The 25,857-nt window shown below is 38.0% G+C and overlaps 1 protein-coding gene across 4 annotated transcripts in view; it reads left to right on the top strand.

Annotated features, from left to right (window-relative positions):
* Window positions 1-25,857, top strand: part of KHDRBS2 (KH RNA binding domain containing, signal transduction associated 2) — a 640,432-nt gene that overhangs the window by 530,458 nt on the left and 84,117 nt on the right. For all 4 annotated transcript variants that reach the window (XR_005291960.2, XR_006279815.1, XM_038395788.2 and 1 more), the window contains one exon: window positions 16,172-16,254. Coding sequence is in view for 2 of the 4 variants with exons in the window: in XM_038395788.2 (XP_038251716.1) it covers window positions 16,172-16,254 (83 nt within the window). In the remaining 2 variants the exon portion in view is untranslated. The remainder of the gene's footprint in view (window positions 1-16,171; window positions 16,255-25,857) is intronic.

Below are 25,857 nucleotides of genomic sequence, written 5' to 3'. Positions count from 1 at the left end.
TCAGATTGGGGGGCTGTCTGTAAGCAAGGACTGGTCTGTCTCCCAAGATCTGAGAGAGCGATGGCTCGTCCTTCAGGATAGGTTGTAGATCCTTGATGATGCGTTGGAGAGGTTTTAGTTGGGGGCTGAAGGTGATGGCTAGTGGCGTTCTGTTGTTTTCTTTGTTGGGCCTGTCCTGTAGTAGGTGACTTCTGGGTATTCTTCTGGCTCTGTCAATCTGTTTCTTCACTTCAGCAGGTGGGTATTGTAGTTGTAGGAATGCATGATAGAGATCTTGTAGGTGTTTGTCTCTGTCTGAGGGGTTGGAGCAAATGCGGTTATATCGTAGCACTTGGCTGTAGACAATGGATCGAGTGGTATGATCTGGATGAAAGCTAGAGGCATGTAGGTAGGAATAGCGGTCAGTAGGTTTCCGATATAGGGTGGTGTTTATGTGACCATTGCTTATTAGCACCGTAGTGTCCAGGAAGTGGATCTCTTATGTGGACTGGTCCAGGCTGAGGTTGATGGTGGGATGGAAATTGTTGAAATCATGGTGGAATTCCTCAAGAGCTTCTTTTCCATGGGTCCAGTCCTTGCTTACAGACAGCCCCCCAATCTGAAGCAAATACTCACCAGCAACCACACACCACACAACAGAACCACTAACCCAGGAACCTATCCTTGCAACAAAGCCCGTTGCCAACTCTGTCCACATATCTATTCAGGGGATACCATCATAGGGCCTAATCACATCAGCCACACTATCAGAGGCTCGTTCACCTGCGCATCTACCAATGTGATATATGCCATCATGTGCCAGCAATGCCCCTCTGCCATGTACATTGGCCAAACTGGACAGTCTCTACGTAAAAGAATGAATGGACACAAATCAGACGTCAAGAATTATAACATTCAAAAACCAGTTGGAGAACACTTCAATCTCTCTGGTCACTCGATCACAGACCTAAGAGTGGCTATACTTCAACAAAAAAGCTTCAAAAACAGACTCCAAGGAGAGACTGCTGAATTGGAATTAATTTGCAAACTGGATACAATTAACTTAGGCTTGAATAGAGACTGGGAATGGATGAGTCATTACACAAAGTAAAACTATTTCCCCATGGTATTTCTCCCTCCCACCCCACCCCCCACTGTTCCTCTGATATTCTTGTTAACTGCTGGAATTAGCCTACCTGCTTGTCACCATGAAAGGTTTTCCTCCTTCCCCCCCCTGCTGTTGGTGATGGCTTATCTTAAGTGATCACTCTCCTTACAGTGTGTATGATAAACCCATTGTTTCATGTTCTTTGTGTGTGTGTATATAAATCTCTCCTCTGTTTTTTCCACCAAATGCATCCGATGAAGTGAGCTGTAGCTCACGAAAGCTTATGCTCTAATAAATTTGTTAGTCTCTAAGGTGCCACAAGTACTCCTTTTCTTTTTAAGGGGAATTAGTAATCTAGATACCTTTGAGGATCAGAGCATTAGCACCTATTTAATGTTGATGGTATACATACAACTCAATATGCATGCAACATATTAAAAATCTTCCTTGATCATTAGTTTCTGAGTAAGAAAGTGAATCTAGAAATCTGGGAACTTTTGGTGGAATCTCAACCCTGCCATCTTTAATGGGAAAGGGAAACATGATAAATGTGTATTGTTGACCATTATCATCACAGTTAAACGTTCTTCCTTTCCCTTCTTGGATGCATAAACAGATTGAGATTTTCCAAATAAAGATACGACAGCCCCTTTGTAGGACAACAAACTCAGCTTGATAGGAGCTGAAAGATGACAAATGATATCATAAGCCTGGTAGGATTTGGTTTCTCTTAAACTTACGTAAAATTTTATAACAGAATCACTAGCCTCAAGGCTGCTTTGGTTGGAATGAATGAAACCATCAGTTGCCTTTCAGCTCACCTACCAGTAAGTAGCCTGATTGTTGGAGACAGCCAATACATTTTCATATGCAAGTTTCTTTCTGCCTATCTTTTTCATTTTTGGCGCTGAATTTACAAAACCATGCAGTATGCAGATTTTAGGTCTGATCCGGTGCCTGCTGAAATAAATAGAAAGACTCCCACTGAGTCCCTCTAAGAGCTTGATTCTACTATAAGCTGCCAGTATCTCTGAGTGTCATGTAAAATTCATTGGTTGCTATTTCTAAGAAGTTGGCAATGAAGAACTACCTCTTTTAAAAGTGTTCACTTTGGAACCTTTAAAAATGCTAGTGGTGTCCTTAACCTCTGCCACTCAAGCTTGCAACCAGGGGGTCATCTTTAGTTCCTCCCTTCTCCCTTCACATCCAGACGGTGAGAGGTAATGCATGGCGGGGGGCACGCAGGGTCATGTCGTTTCCCCCCCCCCAGATTTGGTCCTTGGCTTCTACTGAGCATGCTCACTTCCCCCATTGGCAGGCATGGGTCGGCTCTGCAGATAGTGTTCTAATGCTCACTGAACTTTCCTCTCTATGCTGATGTCTAAAATGTATGTACATACCCATATCTCCCATCTTGATTTTTGCAATTTCTTCCTCTCCCGCCCCCTTCACTAAACATCACCCCAAAGCATACATCGTATCTTCTTTGTGCTTGACTTGAAAGGCCTGATCCAAAACCCATTGAAATCAATGGAAAGACTACCATTGACTTCAATGGGCTTTGAAGGAGGCCAGGTCTGAAGGGTAGGCACTATTTTTATTTTTATGCCTTGTACAGTGCTAAGCACATTGTTGGACCTAAAAAAATAATAAACAGCAATGGTAATGTAAAGTACACAAATGTAAAATGTTGAAATAGTGTTTAGAAAAAAATGAATCATTAGCAAACCACTTTTGTTCTTTCAGCTCCATTAGCTTTGTTTCCTTTTCTTAAGTGGATTTAGCTGAAACATATTGCTGCCTTGTGTACAAATAGCCCTCTGTACAAAGGGAGGGCTGAAAATTGCATCAACAGAAAATAACCAAAGGCTAAAGTTAAAAATCTTTCACGGTATACAAAGAAAAATAATAACCATATATAAATAAATAAAATAAAAGTACCGGGGGTGCAACCAGATGATAGAGTAGAAGGCTTCTTATGAAAGAATATTTTTCCCAACTAGCTAAGAGAGACACAGAAATGTGTTGTGTCTAGGAATTTATGATGTTACAAGTTTCTGCTCATGTGCATGTGCATGTTTTTTCCTTGAACGATTAATGGGGATTGACTTACTATGCATGCTTCACAAATTAAACTATTGAAGACTGAAATCACATAAAATCATTTTCAATGTCAAGTATACAGCTAAAAGAGCTCGGGAATTAGTGAGAAGGTCTGAGGAATGACAGAAAAACTCATTCATGTAAAAAACAAGACATTGCAAGTGCATCAGTAAAAGAATGATCTCTGCAGTCTAAATTGCGCTTCAGCATCCATCGCTGAAGAACGATCTTTTTGAACATCATTTTCTTTTAGAAGGTAGTCAGGCTGTCATATTTGACAATGTTTATCTAATATGGTTGTTAAAAAGAAGAGCTCAAAAGATTGAGCTCAAATCCAGAGACTTGAGTTATGATGAACATCACTTTCTGGCTTCCACCCTTTATACCGTCCATTGTCATTAACAACCACCTCAAAACCCTCTGCACTCATACTCATATGAGTAAGCTAAAGGGATAAAAGCTTTGCAATTACAAAAGAGCAAGTTTTGAAGGTGTTAAAAACATATATTAATCTAGTACATACAATGCAAGAAAGTCAGAAACCTGTTTCCTATAAGAACTTGGATCATTTTAACAGTGTATGCCATGCTTTCAAATAAATCGGCTGTATGATTACTGTGATAGTCACAGCTGTGCTTAGATTTGTTATATTCCAATACAGTTCATTCTCTCTCTGTCTCTACTATATATATATATATAGATATATAGATATATATATATATCACTGAACAGAACCCTATCCTGCTGATTTAAAAGGATACTTATTCTATAGCATTAATGAATATAAGATAAAGTGAGCAAGCTGGTATGACTATATTATCAATGGATTGGTGGGTCTCAAAATATTCTTATATACAGTATTTAGGTAATTTCTAACAGATAAATATGCCAAAATAAATAGAAGAATTAGGGAGAAGTCAATCCGAAGCAGATCCTCATAACTGTTTGGCCCTGTTATTTTGCAATATAGTATTTAATTAGAGCTGGATGAAAAAAGTTAATTTTTTTTTGGTTTGCTGGGAGTTCTGGAAAAAACAGATTGGATCAAACTGAAACATAAAAATTCCAAAAAATGTTGGTGAATCAAATAATCCAATAACTAATTTTTTATACAAAGTGGAATAGTTTCCACAATAGAGATTGAGGGAGCCCTGCCTTTGAATGTCCCATAGCCCAGTGATTTGGGTGCTTCATGAAATGTGAGAGAGGCAAGTTCAAAGCCCTTCACCACATCAGCTAGCAGGAGGAAATGACCCACGTATCCCACATCCCAGGTGAGTGTCCTCATCAAGGTTATTAAGGGTTGCAGCTCATCCTCCAGTTGTCTTATGCATGGGACCTAAGTCCCCCCCCCCAAAAAAAATTTGGTTGAAACTATTCAGGGAATTTGTCTTGAATTCATGAATAGTTTTGGGTCAAATGAAACTGCATTTTTCAACAAATAAACTATTAGTCTGGAAAAATTGCTCAGCTCTATATATTTAACACCTCTGTGTTCTTGTACAATATGTGACATAATAAACATCTACAGATAGCTGCTGTGCATTATTGGCAAATTATGTAATTAACCCTTGACCTGGATAATCTGGTTAATTACTGACAAGTATCTATCTCCTCTTCCACACTTGATCTACACTATAGAGGAGGATATGGCAAGAGACCTCTCTGACTCTTTCCCCATATATCCTTAAACCTTGTCAATCTGGTTACAGAATAGGTGGCACTGGTAGAAGATATCCTTCTGGTGATGGATAAAGATCAAGCTTCCATGCTGATATTATTAGACTAATTTGCATCCTTCACTGCCATTGATCATTAGCTGTTGTTAACTTCTTTGCAGACTGTGGAAAGGAAAAGACGGCACTGCTGTTGGGTGGATCCATTCTCTCCTGGGTAAATATTCCAAGAGTGTGGGATGGGGCACTTATTTATATTATCTTAGAGGTATTCTCCAGTGGTGATCTGAAAAGTTTAATTTTTTCCCCCTTCCTGCTCATTGGAGGGCATTAGGAGAGTTAATTCAGAAGCATGGCCCGCAGAATTTTCACACAATTCCATACTTCTACTGCACTTAACTCAGCTAATGCAACTGAACACCTGGTCCAGTATCTGGTAGATTTTGGGGAATAGATAAGAGCTAGCTGGAGTTGAAGCTAAATCTAGATAAATCCGAGGTGATGTTGGTCAGCTGTGAAAGCAAGGGGAAGAAATAGCAATGATGATTTCTCCACCTTTAATTGAACGTTTGCATCTCCCATTTGTGGCTTGTCACAATCTGGGGAAAGAGTAGTCAATTATTTTTTGTCAAGGTCCAAATGTCTTGGTCAAGGTATAGTCAAGATCCAGACTCCTGAGAAGAAAATAATAATAAAAAACCCCAGTGATATTGATAATAAGTAAATAAAAAGATGTTGGAGTCCATTCAAATGTGTCTGGACGTCCGGATTTGGCCAGCGGTCTGCCTATTGACTACCTCTAGGGGGTTTCAAGGATCCTTCACTGCTGCTAGATCATGAAAATTTAGTACCATCCACACCCAGTTACAAGATTATGATGGTTTCTTCTGAGTGCCGAACTGGCTGCCGTGAACCATAACTTTGACACCTTGAGGCAGCACCTTAAAGACATTCAAAAATTAAATCTCATGCAGACTTCAGTGGCTCACTTTGTAAGCAGAGTATCTTGCCAACATCACATGAAACCTCTGTGATCTGTACAGGCTTCCTGGTGCTTTCCAGGTGGAGTTTAATGTGTTGGTTATGACCAATAAAGCTCTAAAAGGCGCTTTAAATCTTCCTCCTTCTTCATGCCATACCTCAGTGGAAGCACTTGTGCTGGATCTCCCTTGATTTAAGGGTCCGGGAGTAGAGTGTTGCCCCAACTCAGTCCAAAACAGCTTGTGGTTAATAACCTTCAGGGCTTGGTGACAAGTACATCTGTTTACTCAGCCTGATGAAAAGGGAGGGATTTGACCGGGTTCAGTCTTGTAGAAGTGAGGAGTTTTATGAGACTTCTGTAGAGGGTTTAATTTTTTTTCTGTTATGAGCTTAGCTGCTTCTTAATATTTTTGTTTGTGCCCACGGTGCAGAGGGTTTTGGATAGGTGCCTCATTTTAATATTTGTATACATCTAGATGAATAAATAATAAGTATTGGAAAGGTGTAAACACCAAGGAAGTAAAGGCCTGAGGGTGACACAAAGGGAGATATTTAGCAGTAGGGGGTGAAATTAGGAAAGGTATCCTGACAGCAAGATCTATTAGACTGTCGAATAGTGAAATGGTGGAATCCCTACTGCTTGAAATATTTAAAACTAGCTTAGACAAAGCCCTGGAAAATAAGCTGGAAGAAACAATCTTACCCTGGCAATTGGAATATGCAATCTAATTCTCTTCTGTCTCTAATATCTGTGATTGTATGCTATAATACGAAAATTATAGGCAATAATATCACATTCAAGGCTATCTGTCATGACTTTCAATCAATAAAATTCCATTATTTTCACTATTTTGCTTGTCACTCCATTACAATCATAATTACAAATAGTTTATTTTTAAATAGAGTTGACCTTTAAGAAGTAATTCTTCTAAAAGAATGAAAATCTTTTTGGTAAGTTATATCCTTTTGCATAGCTTTTAAAATTAAGGAGAAATTTTATACTGGATCTAATGCTTAGTACAGAAGAAGAGAGTATCATACTGGAAATATCTTTTCTAATAATCTATTGTCTGTGTCCATTGGAATATAATATATGGGTGCTTTCTTCTTTATTCCTGTACAGTAGATAGCACCATTTGGAATTTTGTGGTTCCTCTTTACTCAGCTGTGATTAGGAGCAAACAACAATGTGCTATATACTGAATCAGTGTCTTGGAAGAAAACACTAGTTGAATTACTGCTTAAGCACTACATTGGTAGTTACTATAAAATATGATTGATGTCAAATAACTTAATAAATAACTAATATATAAGCCATATATAATAGGAATATTTGTTTATTATTTTGGAGCTTGCTAAGAAAATCACTTGGGCCTCATTAGCTCTGATATCCTTACCCAGGGTTTGAAAATATGTCTTAGGCCCAAATCCTGCAACTGGCTTCACTTGGGTAGAGTGCTGCACCCATGCACAGCCCAACTCATTTCAATGGGACCTCACATGGGTTAAGATGGGAGCCTTACTTTACAGATGTTTTGGAAAAGAAACATTTCAAGATAAAAAATGAAAGCTTAGGAAAATAATAACTAGGATATAATGTCAATAACACTGTGTTAGTGCACAAATCTTTCATCTTCAGAAATCTGCCTTATGGTTCAGCCAGGGACCTAGGCATCATGAGTAATTTTAAACATCTGAGTATCCAGTGGGCGTCAATGGAAAAACTTACATGTTTAAAGTTATTCACCTACTTAAGTATTTGGCTGAATCAGGGGCTAATATCCAGTTTATGTTCTGAGTGAAAATGTTTAATCATCTCATGATAGTCTCCATTTTTCACTTTGCAAAAACAGCCATACATTTTGGCATAATTCAGCATGCTTGATAATTTCTGCTCAACTGTGACTAGAGCTGGAAGGGCTGAAGTAAGGAAGCTGGCTGAACTGTGTGTGATAGACTGCACATCACCAGCACACACAGTGCCTAGATCAAGCCCATGCCATTAGTTCCTCATGTTCAAGAACACTATCTTCATTCACAGCTTTGACAGAAGAAATTCTTATGTGTGCATGTGTTTTCTTGGTAGATTTTCAAATCTAACCTCTCATAGCGTGGTTCTAGATAAAATACAGTTTTTATATGGTTTCTTCTGTTACACATAAATTGTTTCAATAAATTGCTTCTATTGCATGTATTTGAAAATAAAACAAAAGATACTACATCTTGATCCAGGAACAGTAGTAAAACAAGAAACTTCTCTTTTTGCAATATCTTCTTCTAAAAAGTGCTTTGAAACCTCTTCCAAAAAAAAAATCAGCCTTAAGATTTAAGAGATTAGATTTTAAATAAGGAATGTTGGTATGTTGTATAAGCAGGTATATGAACAGTAAGGAACATCTTGGTATTTCAAAAGTCAAGTAATTCATAGCTGGATATCATTTGCATAACAGCAATAACATTGATATTTCAATATAATTACAGATGTAAAGATTCTGCCCAAAGCGGAGAACATAAGATGCTCAAGAATGTCAATGGTCATTGACAGGTTTCAGAGTAGCAGCCGTGTTAGTCTGTATTCGCAAAAAGAAAAGGAGTACTTGTGGCACCTTAGAGACTAACAAATTTATTAGAGCATAAGCTTTCGTGAGCCACAGCTCACTTCATCAGATGCATTTGGTGGAAAAAAATGCATCCAAATGCATCCGATGAAGTGAGCTGTAGCTCACGAAAGCTTATGCTCTAATGGTCATTGAATTACACAGTACTGAGTGGTCCAAGAACACTAACAATGATAAAGAATATCAATAACTGGAGTTAGACTTTTGTACTTTCAATAATGTAGGCTCCATTCTATGAAGATTCTGAAAACTTGATTGAAAAGTTTCAGAAAAAATGTTGCGTACTTTTTGTTTTGTTTGGTTAAAAAAGAGCATAAAAACTAGATGAAAATTTGAAAGAAAAGTTGGTACAGTAACTCCTAACTTAAAGTCGTCCCAGTTAACTTTGTTTTGTTGTTACATTACTGATCAATTAGAGAACATGCTCATTTAAAGTTGTGCAATGCTCCCTTATAATGTTGTTTGGACGCTGCCTGCTTTGTCCTCTGCTTGTAGAAAGAGCAGCCCGTTGCAGCCAGGTGGTGGGGGCTTGGAACCAGGGTGGACCGGCAGCCCCCCACCAGCTCCCTGCTCCCCTAAGTTCCCTGTGGGGTAGCCACCCAACAAGCTATCCACTTCTGGCAGTTCAGCTGTCCCTCCCCCCACTGCCATGTGCTGCTCCTGCCCTCTCCTGGGAGCCCCCTGCTTGCTCTGCCGGCGGGCAGGGGGTGTGCGCTAATGTCAGGGTGTCCCCCTCCCCCCTGGTTCTGCCCCCCGCTTACCCCATCTCCATAGAGCTGGGGGGGGGGGGACATGACAGGGCTCAGGACGGAGGGAGCTTGCTGGCAGCAGCTGCTGTCTCAACTTGCTGATCTACTTAAAAAGGCAATGTATTTAGAGTGGGGTCAGAGTACTTAAAGGGACAATGTGCATCTCACTCTCTCTCTCACACAGAGTGTGTGTCTCTGTCTCTGTCTGCCATGCTGTCTCCTCCTCCTCCTGTAGAGTGTGAGGCTACATTAACAGCAATGTGTTAACCCTTGAGGGCTCAGCCAAGTGCTAGTTCATCATTTAGCAGTAAGGCATTCCCTGGGAAATATCCCACCCTCTTCCACCCTCGGACTTCACCACCTCAACCAATCTTCACAATCATCATTCCTGTGTAGAGTATTAAATTCTTTGTTTAAAATGTGTACTCTGTGTGTGTGTATAAAAGTGCTTAAAATGCTATAAAATACAGCAGAAAGAGGTTTCAGAGTAGCAGCCGTGTTAGTCTGTATTCGCAAAAAGAAAAGGAGTACTTGTGGCACCTTAGAGACTAACAAATTTATTAGAGCATAAGCTTTCGTGAGCTACAGCTCACTTCATCGGATGCATCCGATGAAGTGAGCTGTAGCTCACGAAAGCTTATGCTCTAATAAATTTGTTAGTCTCTAAGGTGCCACAAGTACTCCTTTTCTTTTAGCAGAAAGAGATTATTCTTTTTAAATCTGGAAGCATGTTTGACTAAGAGTTCAAGTTTTCTAAACTGTCTTTCCATACCCTTCACATACTGTTCTTTTAAAAACAGCATGCAAACCTCTTCTTACTTGTTGACTCCAAAATGTATTGAGAGTTCTTACATTCTTCCAAAGATGTCTCACCATCATCTCCCCTTTTTATATTTTAGCTCAGTACATGCACAAGTATTTTATAGGAAACTACACTCTGGTACACTAGTTTGCAATTTCAATTTTAGCCCTTTCTGGGGTTTTGTTTTCTCCCGGTATTTGGACATATTCTTCTCAGTGGTATGGTACATGGTGGATCAACTAAAACCTAGTACAAGGAAGATTCTGTTAATAGGACAAAATGTCTTAGCGGGAGGTAGCCCTTACTTATGGTATGTATTTCTAAGTCACCTACCACCTTGTTATCTAAGTGCCCTGGACTCCAACTCTTAGAATTATTCTTTAAAGATGATATGAAGGCCACAACTTATTACTCTGATTTTGCAATTCTTACATTGTCTTCCCATTTTTATGTTTATCCATATATTATGCTTATTATCTTTATTGTTTTTAAAGTACTTATGGGTATAGATCCACTATGCTTAGTTGTTAAGTTTGATTATTCCCAGTTACTAAATTCATGTGTTGTATTGAGAATCTTCAAAGACATTTGTGTGTGTATTTGGAGATGGGGGAAGGTTTGGTAAGTAAAATGTTATTATTACTCAGTTTCTTTAGATTCATCTGCATTTTCTCATCCCCTTCCTTAGAATTCACTAAATGCAACAGGTTTTTATTTAAATCTCTGAATTATATCAACTCATGATCCACTTCCTCTTCAAAGTCATTAATAACTATAGATAACATTGCTAGTCCCAATACAATTCCAGAGGTGTACTTCTCTTCTCTTCTTTGCATATGTATCCATATCTGTCTATATATTCCTGATCACTGTAGTGTCAGAGCACATCCTAGTACTTCAACAAATGAAAATGTTCTCTCTTCCCTGTCTCCAAGAAGCAAGCTTAGACTTAATGAGTGAATCTGTGAGAATGAGGGTACTGTTGTAGGAAAGCTGGGGTGAAGAGGTGACTATTATAGTTGGCTATGAATATGATGAAGTTTGTGGTCATGCTTATTCCTACTGGGTTCTATCAGTTCCTTAGTTGTGGTCCATTTCGTGTGAAAGTTATTTTCCCCACAGTCACAAGCCTACCCCTACCAGATGATAGCATCATCTTTCCAGTGGAATACAGCTGTCATAAGAGAGCCTGATGATGGAGGGAGGGAGGGATGTTTTCTCAGGCAACCAGAACTAGTCCCATGGAGAGCCTTGAAAATCAAACTTTATCAAAAACCTTTTGGAATTCTAAGAAAACTATGTCTATTGGTCCTCCTTAGCTGCAATTTCATTAACATTTTCAGATAATTCTGATGGTTTAGAGAAGGACTTCTTTTCCTTAGAGAAGCCATGCAGTTTGACCCTATCAGTTTATAGATATCGTACAAGTGTTTTAATACTCTGTGATTATACCAAAGGATAAATGTTCAGCTAGTATAAATTGACCTATCCCTGATCTGGCTTAGTGTCTCCTTGTATGGGAAGTATTCCACCTGACAATTACACACATCAATTAAAATGATTTGTGAGAACTTATATAGGCAACAGAAATGTGAAAGGCATTTTCTGAAAGAAAAGTTGGTTAAATTAATAGAATTATATCTCATCCAAATTCCACCTAAATCTGTTTCATGTAACCACATATTGGGTAATCACATGAAAGGATTCCATACTTGTAAAACTAAACTGGCTCTTTATTAAGAGAACTATTTACAGAGATATTGCAAGTGCAGCTAACATCCCAACCAGATGCATCCACACTAGCTTTCTGGTGCCTTCTTCAGACTGTTCCCTCCTGCAACCTGTGTTCCTGCCTCCAAGATACATGCAGGTTACTAGGTTACTACAAAATCAGTGGGAATCTTTCTGGAAAGCCCCTAAGTCATTTACTCTATTGCCCTAATAATGCAGGCTTCTGCCTTACAGTATATATATATATGCTGTAAGGCATATGTATATATATCATGGTGCTTTGTCCTGTTTAGTTTAATGTATCTTTGATAGTAGCAGTTTGTTCCTTATGAGTTCTAGAAACTAGAAATTATTACATTATACTTAATTATTTGAAATGGTGCTAATAATGTGTTACACATGTGGTAATAAGTGAGAATTCACTTCCAAAAAAATAGCATGAGATAGAGAGAGAATCTTGAACCAGAAATATTATTTTTGAATTGTTGGAGCATTACACGTTTTATCCCTATTTTCCAGTTGTTCCGTTTGAACCACCGGCTCCATATTGATATACTCTGAGCCTTTAGGGAGACTGTTCAAATCTGTAACTTGAATTTACAGAAGTGTCAAGTATTAACTGTTCTTTGCTCTACTGGTGCTGAGCATTGATCCACCTGAGGCATTAGTGTAAGATAATTTGTTTCCTTACCTTTCCTCTAATACAGTGGGCAAGTGCACTGAGATGCTTTCCTTTATCTATTCTGTTTTATATAGGTTCTTATACTGCCCTCATCACTGTAGTACCTCAGTGTCTTCAGTAATGTATTAAGCAGTGTGACTAATGTCTATCCCATGTGGTTCATTCTTTCTCTCATCCTCTTCACAGAGGGAGAACTGTGGGTGCAATGTAATGTTTTGTTTTGATCATTTTTCATATTTTTAAATTTATTTTTGCAGGGGGCATTTAAATGTACATGTTGCTCTGTGTTTATATTAGAGAAGGCAGGTCGAAAAAAGTGTGCCTTGCACTTGAAGTGCAAGGTGCTTAGGTTTGTTATAGTCTTTAATTGCTGTCAGTTTGTTCCAGAATCTTGTACCTTCCCCTGAGAAAATTCAATCTCCTGAACAGTCAAGGTTTACCCCTACTGTAGAAACTCCTGAGGAGTAGAGTTGTCAGCCACAGTCTTCAATCTTCAAGTCTTCAGAGTTTTAGGTAATATTTTAGATATGCTTGTCCAGACCACTGGGCATCTGAAGATGAGACGACCAAGACCTTGAATTTGCCTCAATATTCTATGGGAAAACAGTGTGGAGAAAAGAGGACAAGTTTGATTTGCTCATTGTTGTCTGTTTCCCCTAGTTAATCCAGTTCCTTCTTTTCATGTTTAGCTGTGGGTATAGGAACTTTTTCTCTATGCCTAGAAAAAGTTTCTTGTTTTTTTAACCAAAAAATCTCCAGTTATCTTGTTATAGTTTAGACATTTTAGGTAAAGAGTGAGAGCTTTTAGGTAGTGCCAGGAATTTTAAGTTATTTCTATGCTGTTACACCATTTAGGTTCCCACATTTTCTCTAGTTAAGTTCCAGGCCATCATAACTACTCCAAACAGCCACACTTCAGTAGTATGTTTCATATCTTTTCCATATTGCTGGAGGTGGATGAACATGTGTGCTATCCTGAGGAACACCATTACTTAGGATTAACTGTTCATGCTTGGTTTCTAGCCTTCTTCATGCCTGAGGTCCTATAAGTCAGCACCTCAGAATCATCTCCTAGTCAGAGCCCCATATCTGTCCAAGGACAGATTAGGCTTTCATTTGTTTCAAAGCCCTTACAAATGAGGAAACAGAAGACTTCATTGCCAGGAGCAGCCTTTTCATCTGCCTCCAAGTTAGCGGAACATTTTGATTCGGATTCCTGGGCTGCTTCAGTGCCACAAGTCATTCTGCATTTTTGTCTGTCAGTGTTTGAACACCTTTACTGCAGGGACTCCAGTGATGTCCCTCCCAGGCAGGAACCAGCTGGTCCCGCAGTTGCAGGTTCTTTGGTTCTGGAGTCTGTCAGAGCACTAAGAAGTTCTCTTGTTTAGCAGATTGTTGTTGGTACTAGGCTTCCTCCCTCATATCTGGGGGCTTGTTCAATGGCCCAATGTTTGTGGAAGCCTCCATTCTGTGGTCCTTTGCCCTCAAGCATAAGGGTAAGAGGAAGTAGAATTCAGAAAAGGTCTCTGTAAGAGGGGACTCACTGCTTTCCCAAAAGAGAAATAAGAATCATTGCCATGATTCTAAGTTGGTCTTGATTCTGGCTTTCTTGGTTCTTAAGGCGCTTTTGGCCCTTCCAGTGATATCAGTCCTTCTGATTCCATGAGGTTCTCCCTGCTTTGGTGACTGTGCAAGTCCCTCAGTGTTGACGGTGGTGTATTGAGGGTTGTGGAGAGGGTTTCCTGGTTATGCTTGCAGGCAAGAGGTCTCTGTAGGAAAGTGTGCGATCAGAATCAGTAATGAAAGAGCCAGCTTAAAGCGAGGTATTGTGAATTGAGTTTCATTGACTTAGGGAGCAGCCTAACATCTCTAACAAACATCTCTGTGTGTTTTGGATTCTTGTGTGTTATCATTCTGAATTCTAAAAAAATAAAGTAGTGTGCCATCCAGCAAGGGTATTTATGCTTTTATCTAATTTGTCTGCATGTAGGCTATGAACACTGATGAACTAACATCTATACAGTATCCATTGCTCAACAGAGGGATCCAATGAAGATCTCCTTCTGGTCTAGAAGATGTAGCTGAGTCATCTGATTCAGAGTTTGTGTTCTGGGGATGCCTGGTTCAGCATCAGCACCATCCAAGACAGCTCAGAAGTTTACCTAGACAGTTCATAGGACTAGAGAACTGCATCTTTGGTGATTCACATTCTTCACTAGAAGCCAATGCTTAGTTTTCAGGCTCTCTGGAGTAATTTTATGTAGTTGGTGTTCCACTTATACCAGACCATTAATACCCCAGGTTTCATTCCAAAACTTTATTCTTACCTTGGGAAATTTAGTTCTATAACCTGCATATTAGGAAAGTGCAGAGTTCTCTTTTTATTTGAATAATACTAAGATATTTAGGAAGTCACCAAAACTTTTTCTATCTATTAGAGATCAGAGTAAATGAAATACTAGTTCCATGCAGAGCCATTCAAAATGAATGATACATACTGAAACACATTGCACTTTGGCTAGTCTACCCATACTCAAAGGTCTTAGGGCTCATTCTACTAAAAGTAAGGTGGCTTTGATGGTTTATCCCCAGTAAGGTTTCCATTATAGAAAACTGCATGGTTGCTATCGAGTGCTCTATATACACCTTCACTCAGGACTCCTCTCTTCACTTGATATCTACATCTGACAATCAATTTGAGAACGCAGTTCTAAATTAATTACAACTCATCAGCCCACATTCCTGGAGTCAAGGTGTTGTACTGATAGGTAGAATCCCACATAAGAAAAAGAACATGCAGTCAATTCCTAGTAAATGTAGTTGTTTGAAAGTATTGCTTCCATATAGTCACAATACTTGTCCATCTTCCTCTCTCTCCTTTGGAGTTCCACTCTTATAGGATTCTGGGCTTTAGCAGAAAGAACTGAGATGTTTGGGGACCACATAGCCTATTAGAATCTTGGCTCTGAACATTTGGTGCTTTGTGGGGGTGAAGCTTGTGCAGTCCCAAGGTGCACTGTTTTTCTGGAAGGTTTCTGAAGCTCAATAGCTCCTGTGGGTGCTTCCCATAAGGGTGAATGTCCACAGTTATTGCTAAGTAATCTAGCTTGCTTTCTTTCTTCACTGAACACACTTTGGTAATTGAACTTGTAATAGAAAGTCATATTGTCAACACTGTGAAAAAGCCTGGAATGCTCAATAAAGCTAAAGGTGTTTGTTGTAAAGGTTATTTAGAATGATCATTATCATGGCTTCTTGCCCAGACCTAGACAATTTTTTTAAAAGGACTGAATGTTATGGTTTTATACTCAATAACAACATTCTTAACAATGTTCTAAGATCAATATTTTTTTCACATTTGTTCATTTCAGTGGTTATAATTCACATATAAATAATTACAAAACTTTTGTAATATCGAATTCCTGAGAAAACAATTGTCTTCATTAGCATCTGTCAGTGTTCTAAGTGAACCTGGTTGAGAAGCTGTTCCTTCAAAAGTGCACTGCATTATATCAATGGATATACTAAGTTCTCAAATTAATAATTTATTTCTTTACTCTTTCATCATATGTGCTTATTGTTAGCATGTTTAGGTGTATAATTCTGGTCTCATAGACTGCATAATAATGTAAACAATCCTGTGCGCAAATATAGCATCTATACATTAATACATAATTTGTGCAGCCTAATATACTTCCTTATTTATCAATCTTCTAAATAGGGTATATTATTTTTCCCATAGGGATATGATGATGGATATGGGGGTGAATATGATGACCCAAGCTACGAGGCATATGATAACAGTTATGCCACCCAAACACAGAGGTAAGCAATCATAATTATAAATTGTTTTTTTCAAATGAACTACTAGACCTAGCCTTTGTTCTCCTATGCGTTTTGTATAATGTGAATTTCAAATCTTACTTTCTAACAGCAAACAATTCCTCAAAACATCTGCATACTTTTTTGAAATACTTATAATCAAATATCATCAAAAAAGGCTACCAGAGTGAACATACAAGATTACCAGAATTAAGGAAAGAATACAGAAAAAAATACATTTCTAGAATCATTTCAAATTTTAGCCTAATTTTAAAAACAAATCCAAGTGATTATACCTTTCCTCTACCTTGTGTTTCTCTGAGTTTTTGTTCTAGATTGTAAAGTCTTCAAGGCAGATATCATACTTTCCTTCCTGTTTGTACAGCTCATAGTACATCATGAGCTCTACCAGAAACAAGTAGTAAATAACAATGATGGTGGTAAACACTTGTGATTAGTCAACATACACTAAGAAAGACAACTGTAATATTTTATATCTGAACCTTAGGTTTGAGAGCAAACAACCCATCTACTTTTAAGACAGTTTGATAAACTTATTAACAGGATTATATGATGCGGTTGGTTGTGATAGCAGGGGACTATACTCAGTGATCCATCAGGTCTCTTCCCTTCCTCTATCCCAGGGGTTTCCAAACTTGGTTTGCAGCTTGTTCAGGGTAAGCCCCTGGCGGGCCGCAAGACACTTTGTTTACTTGAGCATCTGCAGGTATGGCCACTCACAGCTCCCAATGGCCGCGGTTCGCTGTTCCTGGCCAATGGGAGCTGTGGGAAGGATAGGGGTCAGATTACAGAATTACATATAAAGGTGTAAAAAGGGAAATATAAAAATCTTACTGAATTAGTGGGGTTTCCAGCAGGCAAACAAACAAACAATTTTTTATGTAGAGAGTTATGCACTTCAGAGATTGCAGGTCCTAAAATTAACATGTTCACTGCTGAGTACTTCACTGATGAAGATACCCATCAGAATCATCTTCAGCTCTAGAACTGCTATGGGTACTTGAGACGAATAAGAAGGCAATGCCTTTGGTAAGTATTTGTTGTAGAACCAGTGAAGATTTAAAAGGGTTTTGTAATATGTGAATGCTTACCCTTTCATGTATACTTTAACCACACTTCAGAAGTAGTGGCAGTTTATAATAGAGATGATATCAACTCTTATTCTTTTAGATATTTTAATACAGCCACCAAAATGTGTGCATATCCTTTAGATTTTAATCTATTCAATAATTCTACACAATACTGCATAAAATTAACTTTTTCTTATAGCTCTCTTCTCATGTATGTAGCAATGAGGCAGAATTAGCTAAAAATACAAACCAAATTAGAAACAAAATATTTAACAGAGAGTCTAGAGAACAAAAACACAATTATACATGTCCACTTATTCTACTAATCATTAAAAAACAGGAAGAAACAGCAATCGCCACATCACAGAGGACTTAGACTATGTTCTAGCTACACAGCACCTTCTTAAAGAAATATGCCCATCAGTACTGCTTTATTTTTAGTCTTAAACAATATCCTGTGACCCTCATTGTAATATCTGGGTGCATATTACAAAAATTAAATGAAAACTGTTGCCAAAAACTATCTTGTCAGTCTTGCCTCTGGCATCCATGTCCATGGATGAAGTAGTTACTCCCCTATAACAGGCCAAAACGACAAAAAGAACAGAGTGAACAAAATGTGTCTTGCATCACATCACTAAGCCAAGGCTCTGGCAGATTGCAAGAGGGAATGAATGTCAGAAGCAAGAGTGCCCCAGTCAGAATCCCCTGCTGTTCTTCCTCAGGAGTTGAATCCCATGGAGCAGCACCAAGACCATTCAGCTGATCACAACTGCCACAACAGTAGAGAGAAAAAAGAAAAGGAGTACTTGTTGCACCTTAGAGACTAACAAATTTATTAGAGCATAAGCTTTCGTGAGCTACAGCTCACTTCATCGGATGCAGTAGAGAAAATCTATGTGATAATACCCATGTTACAGGCCATCCATGTCTATGTAGATAATTACAACAGTGTTACCATAATGGCTAGGAACCCTAGTCATGGATCAGAACCTCCCTGTGCTAGGTGCTGTGCACGTAGAACAAAAAGGCCATCCCTACCCCCAAAAATTTACAATCCAAACATCTAAAAATGGATTTGGAGCCAGTGCAGATCACAGGGCACAGTAGTAGCTGAGATATCTCAGTATTTCCCTATGTAAAGTACAGTACAGGTATTATTGGAAGGTAGCTATTAGCAAGTTTTGACTTTTTAATGATGTCCACTATAGAGGGGAAATCTTCTCATAGCTCATTACTAATCCATCAGTTCCCCTTGCCCTGGTATTTTAACAGAAAACCATCACCTGACTGCCTATCTACCTACTTACGTGGTCTTGTGGAGGAAACCTGGTAGGCTGCTACATGTTCTGGTGTTGCAGTGTCCTCTGCAAGTGTGACAAGATGTTTACTCCCTTGGCCAAATGTCCTTTTCCGCTCTGTGACCAAATGTCTTTTTCCGCTCCGTGACCAGATGTCCTTTTCCTTTTCCTCTCCAGTCCTCAGATGCAATACTCTGAGGGCAACCTCCACACAGCAGAACTGAGAAACTCCATCACTGGATCCCCCTCCCACTTAAGGAGGGAAATCTCTCTTCATTTAATACAAGTAACCAGCAGTGTTACCTGTACTGGACACAATGACCACAAAAGAAAAACTTGGGCTTGGTTTTATTTCTGTACAAGTTCTTTATTCTTAAAGTGGAAGACATGATAAGTATAGACATGCTAACGAAATAGAGCACAAACAGATTTAATTTCCTACCAAATTATTGATGAGCAAATATTTTCAAAAGACATAAAAGACAAAGATACAGAGTTGTTGTCAAAACACTTCTAGTATTATTTGCAGGTGCTTACTCCCGTGCATACTGTAGAGCCTCAGTAAATTGCATTCAGATGTAGATGTCCTGACTCATTCAGCAGTAAACTATATAGATAGGTATAGATATCTTCCCTGATTGTAAAATAAGTTGAAATCCATAATCCATAATGCCAAAATCGGATACCCTTACTTATGTGAATAGTGCCTTACTCTGTGATTAGCCCCAGTGTTTTCAGTGTGACTAGCTGCATGGTATAAATTACTATTTCATACTAGTTGAAGATTAAGGTACTCAGGAGTAAAGGTATCAATTCTGGTCTATAGTACTTCGAATAACCTCTAATTTCTGCAACAGAGTCCTTCTTTCTTATATCCCCTACTGACACATAAATATGCCTATCACTTTTGGCTCACCATCTCTGAATATTACAATATAACAAAATATATAGCTAGCTCTAATCCAGGCAACTGATGGGAGAGTGATTGCATGGTTCTTGGTAAAATACCATATTCTCTATATTTTTTCTCTTTTGAACCCTCTCCCCATTTTAACCAGTCTGCATTGTATTTATACTATGCTGTATTTTATGTTGGTTTTGTGCTAATATTCACCTGTTCATAAATAAAGATTTCCCTGCATTTTATTTTCAAACCATTGAAATCAATCAAAGCAGCAATCCTAAAAGATGACATTTTAGGTATCTTCACTGCAATCCACTTACAGCATTCATCATCAGAAACTGTTTTCAAATGCCACTTCTCATTTATTTGATTCAATGAGCAAAACTGAATCAAACTGAGTTGCTCTGAAGTAAAGAAAAGTTTTACTTCTAAATCACTTGCATCCTCTAAAATTCTTGGAAGAATTTTTTCCTCATAGATCTCCACTCTTATGTCTGATGTCCCACTAATAACATTTTTGGAGCAGACTGTACAGTTCTAGAAATTCTCTCTCTCTCTCTCTCTCTCTCATCTGGATCATTGAATAGTGATCATGGGCCATTTGTCTGGCAAATTGTATCGTTAGAATCCATCATTTTCTACAAAACTCCAAAGAACTTGATGATGATTTCTCTCATGTTTTATGTGTGTGCATGTGAGAGAGAGCATATTTGGGGAATGCAGCAGTTATTAGTGTGTCAGTAGTCATAGCATATAAATGGGAGACAGGTTTCTATTCCAGACTGTCACTGATTCACTGTAAAAAGAAAAGGAGTACTTGTGGCACCTTAGAGACTAACAAATTTATTAGAGCATAAGCTTTCGTGAGCTACAGCTCACTTCATCGGATGCATTTGGTGGAAAAAACAGAGGAGAGATTTATATACACACACACAGAGAACATGAAACAATGGGTTTATCATACACACTGTAAGGAGAGTGATCACTTAAGATAAGCCAACACCAGCAGCAGGGGGGGGAAAGGAGGAAAACCTTTCATGGTGACAAGCAAGGTAGGCTAATTCCAGCAGTTAACAAGAATATCAGAGGAACAGTGGGGGTGGGATGGGAGGGAGAAATACCATGGGGAAATAGTTTTACTTTGTGTAATGACTCATCCATTCCCAGTCTCTATTCAAGCCTAAGTTAATTGTATCCAGTTTGCAAATTAATTCCAATTCAGCAGTCTCTCCTTGGAGTCTGTTTTTGAAGCTTTTTTGTTGAAGTATAGCCACTCTTAGGTCTGTGATCGAGTGACCAGAGAGATTGAAGTGTTCTCCAACTGGTTTTTGAATGTTATAATTCTTGACGTCTGATTTGTGTCCATTCATTCTTTTACGTAGAGATTGTCCGGTTAGGGTTAGGGTTAGGGTTAGGGTTAGGGTTAGGACCTTGGGACCTAATTCTGTAGCTCATCCACTTTTACATGGGTGTAATTCCATTAAGTCCACTGAGTTGCTCCTGATTTATGTTAGCATAAGATCAGAATTTAATAGATTTGAGGGCCAGACTGGACCACTATGATTATCTTGTGTACTCTTCAGGCATACTACTGGTATAGAATTTAACCCACTGATTTCTACAGTGGAGAGAATTATTTCTCCCTGTTACACTTGTGAACACTATCAAACTGGAGGTCTCAGAATCAGATCCTGTTTTCCTTTCTATAAAATAGGGTAATAACAAGAACTAGATGAATGACAAAAAAATTTCCATAGATATTTGCTTGAATTTTTTTTTTGTATGTTCTTAGGCCGTGGTCATTTTGTGTTCATTTTCTGGGAATAGTCAGGAACCAAGTTTTATTAGAAACCAAACATTAGATTCATGTACATTCATCCAGTCAGTGAACAGAATGATATGAGGGGCCACGTCCTGCAAACACATATGCACATGCTTAACTTTAAACATGTGAGTAATTCATTGACATTTTGGCTCTATTGAGATTACTCACATGTTTAGCTTTAAGCAAGTTTTCAGGATTAGAGCTAAATGATTAATCAGAACACTCATAATTAAGCAACACACCTCAAATTATTAATATTGAGTACTGCACTCACTGCTCAGAATGAAACATTTGCAATCAATTTATAGTATAAAAATATAGTACATTACCTAGTACCTTGGGGCCCTGATCCTGATTGGAACCTTTAGTTGTAACTGCAAAACAAATGATTAATAATAAAATACATTTGAATAACAAATATATTCAAAGAAATAATATATGGGGAGATTCTCCAGAAACAGAAAAAGAGGTTAAATTTGTCAAATAAATTATTCCTTCTGCTCTAGTAATAATCCTACTCTGATGATACTTTCAATCAAGAATCACTCCCAAATCTCATGCCTCCAGCCTGAATCCTATTGGAAACTCTCCTCTATTTTAAGATTTTTGACCTTCTTAGGCATCTGTAAGCTGACTCAAGGCCTCTGCCCCACTAAACATGCTGTAATTTAATGTACATCAGTCGCCCCAGCATATTCTCTCAGATCTCTTGAAATTTTCGGATGAAAACTTTTTTATTGAAGTTTTCACAAAAATACTTTCAAATTATTTTGCAAAAAAAAAGAATATTAATTTAGTTTTTGGCTTTCATTTTTTTCCTTCTCTCCTTACTTCTTTGTTTTACCTTTTTGCACTCTTTTTAGTGGCAAAATGGAAAAATGAAAAAAAGAGAAAAGGAGGGAAAGGAGAAAAGAACAATAACACCCGCCCCCCCGCAAAAAAATTCTAAAGTAAACATTTTAAATATATATATCTACATGAAAAGTTGCTCATTCTCAAAACTTGTGGAAAGCATATTTTTTTCATTTTTTTGTTTGTGTTTGCAAAAAATCATTATCATTTTCAACAAGATCTATTTTCCAACTAGTTCTTAAAATAGCAGAAAGCATGACCTCCCATACCTCTTATTATATACATATACAAAAATTCTCTTCCCAACCCCCCCACTAAATGTAAAAGAGGGTCAGCTGTTCCAGAAAAGAGAAAGGACAATGGAGAAACAAACCTCCAAAAGATAGATTCCAAATTTATCACCTCATCATTTTTATCCCAAAATCATTTTTATCACAAAACGCTGAGCTGAGGTTGGTAGGTGGAGATGAAAGTCCTACATAACGATATTTATTTAAAAAAGTAGAATTATAAAGGAACTTCAAATCTTGCTAATGGACTATAAATAGTTCAAGGGATGTACCAATAGACAGTGTAATAACTAACATAATTCCGTCAGTGATGATGTTTCAAGACTTAGGACGCAAAGGGGAGGCTATAGACACCGAACAATTCGATGAGCATTTTTACACTGAATGTGAAGGGGTGCAGAGAGCATTTCGATACAGCAAATGTTCTACAGCGCTAATGTGTCAAGCTGAGGCTTTGTTTCTTTGTGTCAAAGTAGCAAATCTTTGGGATTCCCAGGAAAGACTCCCAGGTGCTAAGCTGCTGATACATTCAATGTGTCATTACACTGAGCCTCAGTAAGAGGCTAAAGCCTCAAGAGCCACTGGGATTTAACCCCCTTTACAGAGAAGCTGGAAGCACTGATATACCAAGCCTCTTGGTGGTACAGGAATGGTGGCAATGCACTCAGCCATAGCAGATGCCAATGCAGTTATACCAAAGGTTCTTGCCTGGCCATACCAGGAAGCAGGAAGAATACAAGTGTGTCTCAGTGTTAGTTAACTGATGCGGGACAATGCCACACTGGTTTGCTCAAACAGCTTGGCTGGAAAGTGTTGGACATTTTTATGGATGCAATCACAAACAAGAATTGTGAGCAACTGCTGGAGCTTTGTGCTGCAACCAGACTCCTTTTTCTGACACTGATTTCAAAGGAAGAACATACATGCATGGACTTGATATGGAAATGATGGGTGAACCCACAAAGCACTAGAAAGTGGTAGCATGCTGATCACCAAGGCAGGATGTCAGAGAAGATGGAAAGAACACTTTCAGGACCTTCTTAATTGCAGCACCAGGAGGATGCAAATAGTCCAGTGACTATAATGTAGAGGATGTCACTGTTGAGGAGCTACAAAGTGCAGCCTGTATGCTAAACAATGGCCATGCTGCTTAGCTGACCCATATTATCAATAAAGTATGGATTCATGAGAACTAAAACAATGCAACTGTCAAATTAAGAGCAACAGGGTTAAAACAACAAGTTAGTCTAAGTGCTGGATTGAAACTAAATTACCAATTTAGTTAAAACTTCTGATTAATACAACAAATAATCAACTCTTATACATGTTAAAAAGGGATCTAAAGAGGTCTCTGTCTGTTTGGTTATAAATCCCAACTAAAGATCACTCAAGTCAATCAAAACTATAATTTAGAATTGGTTTAATGTATTGTTACTGAAACAAAATTATTATTTAATGTCTGAACCACAGCCTCAGAGCCAATTAAAAGCTTCCTCCTTAGATTTCAGTTCTTGAGTTGTGGCTAACCCTTTGCTTTCCCACTCCCAGCAAAGATATTATAATGCAGGCCTTAATAGAACACTCTGATATGCAGAAGTTGGATAACTCTCATTTAGCGGTTTAGGCCTTCAGACAAATCAAATGTGAGGTATACCTTGGAGCCATGCAACTTGATTCAATCAGGTTAGGATTAAGTCATCTTTAGCTCAAATTTACTTGGAAAAGGCTGTCCTATCTCAGAAACTTAAAAAAATCAGTGTTTGCATACCACAGAGATGGTAAGTTTATGATCCCAAAAAGTATCAAAAATACAGAACATGAAGCCAGTTTTAAGGAAGATGACACAGCTTTACTTGAGTGAAAAGGTCTTGATGACGTTACGTCATCAGTTTAAAGAAAGTTTGACCCTATAAAAATAACTGCTTGAAAAGATTTAGCTACAGCCAGACCCTCAATATTCATCCATTAGCAAAATTAAAAATAAACATAAACATCTTATGATCAGATGTCAACATACTTCTTACAAACAAGGCAATTTAATTTTTTTTTTATATTTAGGAACTAGGCCACAAGTCAAAAAGCTTATCTTTGAAAGCTTTCATCTTGATAGAAGAAAAATTACTTTAAAACCTCCAAAGATGAGAACCCATTTAAGAAATAAAAATAATGAAATCTTCATGAAGATTTGTATCCCCATGTATGCTACTTCTCTCACAAGTAGGACCATTGAAGTTAACATCTAAGGGTTGAAAAATCAAGCCTATTGTGATTTGGAAGCTCTGTGGCTAAAATACTATGCCGTGCTTAAAAATGTAGGAGTTAGATGTGAAAAATTGGTAATGAGCTAATACATTTTCTAAAACACATATGATTACTTCCTTCTTTCAGGTAGGTGCATGTACTTAAGAAAATTACACCTTGTGTTGCTTGAAGAGTAAGACTGCTAATCACAGATAAAGGTGTGTTGTTTCCAATTATCACCATCAAGAAAACCTGGTGTTTCTAGAACTCATGAGCACTGTAGTTTCAAAATTATGGGATGTCATGGAACTCTAAAATTAAATAACCAAGTTCTGTTTATGCTAAATTCATTTTCTGATTATTTACTGAGATCTGCTACTGATCAAGGCAATATGGTTGAATTATATTTATAGGTAGTGTGATAATGTTTTTTAAAAGCCCTAAGTATATAAAGCCACTTTTTTACAGTCCAGGTTTTCTCAATATTGTTACTAGAAGATGAATTTTTACAAATATATGTTGTACCTGATCAATTATTAGAATTATAATTTTTTTTATTGGGATCACATGCACTTGTCACAAATACAAGGTCCTTTCTCAGGTGACTAGTTGGAGTTAATCAAGATGATAAAATTGGTGAAGCACACACACAAACTTTATAAGCTATTGTTAAATCAAACAAATATAATTAAAATAATAGAAAAATCAATATACATAAGTATAAGAATAAGATAAATACAGCAGAGTGGTTTCCTGTACTGTTCATACTGGCAGTCTTACATTGTGCATACTTACAATCTTATGGAGACAATTAGAAACAAGGGGAGAAGAAAAAGTAAGTGGAGCACATCAGGAGACTGGTCCCAGGACAGGCAACATGCTGTTCTAGAAATGGACATACCCAAGAAAGCAAGAAAAGTTCCAAATCATGTATAACCATAGGTTATTCAGTCCACACGGACACAGGCAAAATCAGCTCACCTTTTCCATATGTATCAGCAATATCAGCCCATCTTATTATATACAGGTCTTTCTGGAAGGCAAAAAGTAGTTGACCCAGGGTCACCAACTAAGTCCTGCTTTTCATCAGTTATGCTAACCA

Source organism: Dermochelys coriacea, chromosome 3 (assembly GCF_009764565.3).
Source record: "Dermochelys coriacea isolate rDerCor1 chromosome 3, rDerCor1.pri.v4, whole genome shotgun sequence".
Classification (NCBI taxonomy): domain Eukaryota; kingdom Metazoa; phylum Chordata; order Testudines; family Dermochelyidae; genus Dermochelys; species Dermochelys coriacea.
Note: the sequence above shows the minus strand (reverse complement) of the source record. Positions and strands in the feature narration are given on the sequence as shown.